Genomic DNA, 8064 nt, shown 5'->3' on the forward strand with positions numbered 1-8064 from the left:
ACTTTAATTTCTAATTGGCATACAACAGGCGTACTTATTATATTTTTATGTATTTAACAGTTTAGCACATGTATAAGAATGATATATTTGAAATTCTTCTCACTGTGATATGTTTTATAAATCTAATTATGTTTGTTTTTAATTCAATTTTCATAAAAATACTTAAAAATATATAATGTAATAATACAGTATAGATAGGTTTCTTGCATTAATTCTTTTAAGGTTTATGTACTACTCAAACACTATGAGTTATGTATAAATTCACATTATTCACGTGAAAATATTGATATAATGCGAATAATATTACCGTATGCTGTTATTTAATAAAAATAGTTTTAAAAAAATGACAGCATATTAGATATTTTTATGAACAGAAAAAAAATTTTTGTTTGAAGTTTTTTAAGTTTAATTTTTATTAATATTTGACTATAATGCAAAAATAAATAGTTGTTAACGCGAAAATTGTAATAGATTCGATGAAAGGTGATGTAAACAATAACAGCTGACAGGACTAAAATAGTATTTCCAAAATCAAAAGTGCATAACATTTTATATATTTTTATTTATTTTATTTAGTATTTTGCTTTAATGTCAGTTAGTAGGTTTACAAATTATTTAACAAATGTCAGTAAGCAACGTGGACTTAATTTACTACGTCACGTTGTGGCACAAAGCAGAAACCAAAACAATAATAAACACAAAGAAGAACAGAAACACAGGACGAGGATTTTTTTTCGATATATAAAGCCGGTAATATTCAGTACATTCTGTGCATATGCACTTTACATATACAGAGATGACATACTGCCAACTATATCAGCTAAATCGTTTACATCATTATCTGGACGTCGGAAACAGTACAATTTTATTGCGGATGTTGTCGACGTATGCGCCTCCTCAGTTGTATATATTGAAATCAAGGATAAACGACATTTTGACTACTACACGGGACAACCTCTAACGGCTTCAAATGGCTCTGGATTCATTATCGAATCAAATGGTTTAATATTAACAAATGCACATGTAGTTATAAATAAACCACATACGATGGTGCAAGTGCGTCTAAACGATGGTCGCACATTTCCGGGTGTTGTGGAAGATGTTGATCAGACATCTGATTTAGCTACTGTGCGTATACAATGCAAAGATTTGCCTGTAATGAAATTGGGTAAAAGTTCTACATTACGCTCTGGAGAATGGGTCGTAGCTTTAGGTAGTCCTTTAGCATTAAGTAACACCGTAACAGCTGGTGTAGTCAGTTCAATACATCGACCATCGCAAGAATTGGGTCTAAAAAATCGTGATATTAACTATATACAAACAGATGCTGCAATTACATTTGGTAATTCAGGTGGTCCGCTAGTTAATTTAGACGGCGAAGCGATTGGCATTAATTCTATGAAAGTAACAGCTGGTATCAGTTTTGCAATACCAATTGACTATGTGAAAATATTTTTAAAACGTTCCGCTGAGCGACGTACACAAGGCAAAAGTACTAAATTACAATATCCAACTAAGCGATATATGGGTATAACAATGTTGACCTTAACGCCGGATATTTTGTATGAGCTCAAATCCCGCAGTCAAAGCGTGCCAGACAATGTGCAACATGGAGTTTTGGTGTGGAAAGTTATTATTGGTTCACCTGCTCACACGTGCGTATAATTGCTCTAATTATTTTTCCTAAAATTACATATTGCTAATAGTATTTTTTATTTTTAGTGGTGGCTTGAGTCCTGGCGATATTGTTACACATATAAATGGCAAGGAAATTAAAAACTCTTCTGATGTTTATGAAATCTTAGCTGAAACTCAGAAGGCTCTTGACATTACCATATTCCGTGGTCTGAAAAAGATGTCTATACACGTTGTACCAGAAGATCCTTAAAAATTGTATTTTCTTGAAAAATATGATGAAAGGATTTTAATCTACAAAACCATTATGTGTTCAAACTAGAAGGTTCGGAAATACCGTTGAATTGTTAAAAGTTGTTCAGATTTTACAAGTTTAAAACTTGACGATGTAATTATAATAGAGTATTTTGCTTTTGCAGTATTTAAAAATAGGTTTTGATTTATAATTTTGTATAATAAATTTTTTTGTTGCTAAGCTTATTCCTTGTGATATTGATGTTAAAAGTTGTAAATTTTTTATATTTACGTGATTCATACACAGAGCAGAAGGATTCCCGGAACAACTGCAGAGCTCAACGCATGAACAATCGCATAAAATAATAGTGAGTAGTAAATGATTATATATATATATGATCACTATATATATATATATATATATATGTATACAACAAATGTCGATACAAAGTCATACTTGCTTGTAAAATCCTGAACGGTGCTGAACGGCATTTGGACGTAGTGGTTAACGAGTAGGTTCGCTACATGCTACCGGTCGTTCTTTGAATATTCCACCCATACCCAATCCATTATTCAACCATTACCCATTCTAATCCATGTCGTGTAATTCCTTTAAGAGCTATCATAACATAAATCTTAAAATTTAGATTTTATTAACAATAAATCTTAATGAGTAATTGGTGGAATCAGGATCACAAATAGATGTGAAACAAATGTTTTTTTTTTATTAACGATTAAAAAGGCGATTATGACGGTTGTAGAAATTTTAGCTAAGATCCATTTTATATTGTTGTGATTATGATATAGTTGGCGAAAGACTTAAAGTTTGTAGGCTGATAAGGGTACTCTCGCAAGAATCATTACTGTCCATTCCTAGATGAGTGAAAAACAATGACTTTCTCCATTGAAGTGGATTTGTCAGAATGTCTCCCTTTCCATTAATGTTCCTTGTTCCAGCTTTGAGTATTGAATTACAACCATACGTATATACATATGCAAACATGAATGTAATATTAAAAGTCCTTATGGAATCTACTCACTCTGAATCAGTTTAGAATAGAAATTAGTTGGAGATATCTTGTCGTTATTGAGTATAATATACGCGTATTACACAGAGTGTTTAAATAAAAATGCTCGTATACCTAAATCATCATAATTTCCACACATATTTAAGCATAATAATCAATAAGATTTCAAACTGCCTAAAGCATATATAATAAAGAAGTATATAATTAAAGTTAGATGCTTGGATAACTCGAGAGGAGTTATAAAGTTTTTGATTAAATAATTTTTTCAGTTAAAAAATAATTAAAAATGGATTCCAAATCCAATATGAACTTTTTCCCTACGTGAGCCAAGTAATCCTCTCTTGCATTCATTTCATTTGGTTCGATATTATGATTATTGAATTTGGTGGCTTTTTATTTTTAATTTTATATATATAATCTGGTTTATAATTTCAATAATTTACTTTTAAATCTCTAATGAGTAATATAATATAACGAAAAATCTTTTTAAAAGAACTAAGCACGTTTTAAGTAACATTCATTGAAGTATTTTTTTAATTAATGGAAACATTTTTATTATTTTTTAAAATAATAAAAATTATTCAGTCTACTTGGAGCAACCAAAAATGGATGAAATGGTAAATAAATGAACTAAACGACACATTCACGTCAGCGTTAAGCAAATGCACGAGATGTGCGCTCACGATTCGTTAGATGCCTTTGCTACTGCCTGGTTGCATTCCCAATTCGTTGCAGTTGAATGAAATCTTCAAAAAAAAAAAAACAAAAAATAAAGAAAGAAAAAACATTGAAAATGCGATTTTTCAATTTTCATTTCATTTTCATGCAATCACAGTTTATATTCCAAGACTTGTAGGATCTCATGAACCAGCGGTGTCAATCGATTGAAGCAGGCGCGCATTACTAAATTTCTCATATCGAAATTTGAAGTCATTTTGCGTAGAAGGCAGTTCGGCCCAAAAAATGTTTGTGGTCATTAAAATGACAGCAGAGCTACCAAAATTTGATTAACTGATATTTTCGTTTTCAGTGATTTAAATTGAAATATATTTCATTACGAACACGTCGACATGAACTCCCACAAATGGCAAAAAAAGAAAAAAAGAAAATAATGGCGAAAAAAAGTACCAATACATGAGATGCAATTCTCACAATTAAAGCCTTGCAAACTGCTTTGAATAATGCAAATCACCGAAACGTAGTCTCATGCAATATAAAATGTATCTTTTCTATTTCTTTTATATTTTTTCAGTTTTCTGTTTGCTAAATTTTGTATCTTAAATCGTTCGTTAAGATTGCTTGCAGGCAATTAAGTTGATGAGGAACATGGAAGCGCGCATCGCTTCGCAGTGGGGGAGTCTTTTGTCTTTAGCGTTTTATCTGGTGAAAATCTTTTGTTACATTTTCATTTGCAAATTTCCACGAGTGGAATTAGTTGAATGCTCGCCTGCCTATGCTCCGTTGATTATTTTAATTGGTTTATTGACTTAAAGACTGGAGTGTGGAAGAGGAAGGAAATACTGAATTAAATAAACTTGAACTGAGTTTAGTTTAGTTTAAGCCATGGATTAAGTGGGTCAGATCTTGTGTGGGAAACTAAACTAGTTAATTGAAAATTTATTCGCAAAAGACTTAAATAGTTGGTAAATATAAATTCACAGTGAAGAACAATTTCAACTTTTAGACAGATTTTAAATAATTACCAGTGTTTGAGAAGAAGTACCGTTCCATATACTTTAAAAAAGTTGTACATAGTTAACATAGTTTTGATATGCAAACAGTCAGTTATCACAAGGATCTGCGAATATAATAGATAAAAAAGAAACTAGAAGTGTAGTCCACGTTGGTGACCATTGACACGGTATTAAGTAAAATAATACTTTCAGTAAAACTCTTATTTTAATTAATAATATACTAACAATAATTTATATTCATTTTAATAATTTGATGTCCAGAGCTTTAGCCGCCAGTTGTCTTACCGAAACTCCATCATTCATATAAGTCTATATCCAGCTTAATGGGTCCAATAGTCCCATGCCCTCACTACATCGCCAGTGTAATACATCTACTCAGGTATATCATAAAGAAAATTACAAAATCATACAGTGACGGTTAAATTATAGTTATCAACTTTCTTTAGCAGGTATTCCATCTCTCCGAATAGTAGTGAATTTTTGGCTGAAATTATTTTTTGAGACTGCTAAAAAGAGTTCCATGGGTCAAACTCGAACCTTACCAAATTTAAAGCTCACAATCAGTGTTCATTAGCCAAATAAGCCAAAACCGTACTTGGCTTGTATGTCAAGTACAAGGATCTAGAATGAGCTCCATTGTAGTTGCTCTCAATAGTTAAAATAATAAGCAAAATATGTTTTCGTTATATAATTATATTTTATATAATATAATTTCAAAATCAAAGTTTACCAGCCAAAATTTATCAAAAAATTTTTTATGTAAAATATATATTAATTTATATAATATATAATTTATTTATATTTTTATTGTTATAATATTTGTTTTTATTTTTCATATCTTTCATAAGAAATTCAAGATATAATTATATTAATTAATTTATAAATGAATTATAAACCAAAAAACTTCAACTATAGAGTACACTATGAATAGACAAAACTATTGCGTCAGAAACGATATGAGGATCTTAGTGCTGATTGTTGTGCCTCAACATAGAGCCATAACGAAGCAAGAGATCATCGAATGTATAAGTGCGATCTTCGGTGTAAGTAGATATGCTCAACATAAAAATAGATATATAAACATATTATAGTTTGACAAAAAAAAATTTGGAATATGCCTAAATCATGTCAAATTAAGTGTATTGAAGTTAGATGATTAGAGTGGTGAAATGATAGATAATAAAGTTAATAATTAAGAGCGGAACTACGACTTTGGTATATCTTTTTTAACGAAAGCATGTGCCTAATTAAATGGTAGAATATATATTGTATAAGTTTTTCGTTACATACGAAATCGGGAAGTGCCCCTTTTGCAAATTTTTGTGAAGATATACCATTTCTATTCTGTATTCTTATTTATTTAATATTAATATATTAAAGCTTATTTAAAAAATAAATTAATTTAAAATAAATATTTTTTAGATACCCAAGGATCATGTAATAAATCAAATAAATAAAGCTTTAAGATGGGCATTACAGACTAAAAAAATTAAAATACATGATAAAAAATTTATAAAGACTGTATCTCTTGATTTTTGGTCAAGTACAGAAAACCAAACCGAAAGTAAAATTATATGTTGCCCTCATTGTCATCACAGGATAGTTTTGAACCAATTATATTGGAGCTCTCTTATGAAAATACGTTCTCCAAGATTCAATATCAAACGATTTTGTAAAAATATATGCAAATATTGTAGAAGAAAACGTAGTGTCTCTTGAAAGGTCTAGATCTTTGTAATACTGGAGACTACTTGTATTTCAGTCCAAAAAAATATAACACACAGAAATCGAGAAGAAAGCAAAAGATGTGCCACAAAGTTTATACAAATGTAGATGATTATATCCCAACACAAAATTCTAAACGAGGACCTCTTCACAATAAAAAAAACTTTGGCTATGCGGTTTTATAAACATTTTTGGGTACTCTGGTGATTTCTGATTTGAAATATTGAAAAGGTCCTCTTTTATGGTTTCATATACTATATAATAAACGAATTAGTAACTTTTTATAAATGTCAATTTGAACAAAAATATTCTGCTGATATTGATATTGTTCTACTAAAATTACAACAGAGAAAAACCTTAATAAAAGCTATACTTGTAAAGATCCACATCGGGTGATATTGTTCGCACTTCTTCAGACAGTAATGAAGTTAAATTATTTATTTTGGTAATTAATTATGTTTTATGGAAAAAGTGCTGCTAATACAAATGAATAGATTCATAAGAAAAGTTCTAAAAACTCTACTCCAAGAAAATTGCTCATAATTTATTGTTATGTTCAGATTAAATACCGTTCTTTAGGATCATAAATTTATGAATTGTCAACAGATTATTGATATTGTAGAGGTATGACAGGAACGTTTGCGCATTATTTTATTTACTTGAATAAATTTATGGTTATGAAGGCCGTTTAGATATATTGAAGTACTACAATAAGAATTGTTTGTTTGCTTTCTCACTCGACTCAGTATACTAATCCATAGTCAGCTGACAAGCAGATAACACCCGGCAAAACCTAAAGCAGTCAAAAATTAATAGTTGACTAGATATGTTAGAATATTATTTGGATATATAGTGCTAGTACTTAGCTAGCAATTTAATTTTTGTTTATTTTGTGTATTTTTCACCAATCCTGTTAATGGGTTCCTGTCAGTAATTGATATGAATTCAATTAATTAAAGTAATTAATTTTTAATTACATTTTAATGTAAGAATAACTAAATTAATTAGTGATGCTCAGAATTTTATTCCTATAACAATGGCATAATATTTATTATTATATACCTACATACTGAAGTTGCTCTAATAAAAAAAGACAATTTTATGTCAGAATAATACACTGTTATAGGAGTATAACGATTATAACGATGTCCAAATTACATGAATTATATTTCAAATTCTACTTCTTCATATATATCGACGTTCTGTCTATTACTATCTATTTGCAAACCTCAAAAATATACACTGGGGAAGTGAATAGGAAGTGATTAATGAAACATAAAAGTATCGAATATCGTTCTATGTATATAAAAAGTTGTAAAATCATTGGAATGTTTGTATTATGAATTGAAGAGGAATATATTGATGACTCAAATCGAAAAATGTATTTTATTATGTTAGGCTCACAATTTTTTGTGCAATTTTTATGTGTATCTTTCAAACAATTCGATGGTTAACACTCAAGATTTCCTATCCTACCATAGGGATATGAAATATAACCTCTTATACGTTTTTGTCGCAATTAAAAACATATCCATATCCAATTAAAATGTTAGTACATTTAATCATTCATAAGGTTCTGAAGGTTCTGAAACCTTCATGCTATTGGGTGGTCTGATGTTCTAGTTCAGATGGGCACAAAATTTTATAGAGTGAATAAAAGATAACGAAGCTATGCTTAAATTGTTGTATGCCGTGATATTTTTAACAGGACAGGAATGTTAGAAATGGGCAGCAGTACCATATGCGGA

General features: G+C 29.7%; 2 protein-coding genes across 2 annotated transcripts; both read left to right on the forward strand.

The window, feature by feature from the left end:
- Positions 1-400: 400 nt before the first annotated feature.
- Positions 401-2090, forward strand: LOC119678863 (serine protease HTRA2, mitochondrial-like). Its single transcript, XM_038090941.1, has 2 exons — positions 401-1655; positions 1723-2090. Exons 1-2 carry the CDS (start codon positions 589-591, stop codon positions 1886-1888), a joined length of 1233 nt encoding a protein of 410 aa, XP_037946869.1. The 5' UTR covers positions 401-588; the 3' UTR covers positions 1889-2090.
- A 3330-nt stretch (positions 2091-5420) lies between these two features.
- On the forward strand, positions 5421-6395 carry LOC119678869. The gene is made up of 2 exons (XM_038090950.1): positions 5421-5634; positions 6014-6395. Exons 1-2 carry the CDS (start codon positions 5515-5517, stop codon positions 6308-6310), a joined length of 417 nt encoding a protein of 138 aa, XP_037946878.1. The 5' UTR covers positions 5421-5514; the 3' UTR covers positions 6311-6395.
- The last annotated feature ends 1669 nt before the right edge of the window (positions 6396-8064 follow it).

Source organism: Teleopsis dalmanni, chromosome 2 (genome assembly GCF_002237135.1).
Source record: "Teleopsis dalmanni isolate 2A chromosome 2, ASM223713v2, whole genome shotgun sequence".
NCBI lineage: Eukaryota > Metazoa > Arthropoda > Insecta > Diptera > Diopsidae > Teleopsis > Teleopsis dalmanni.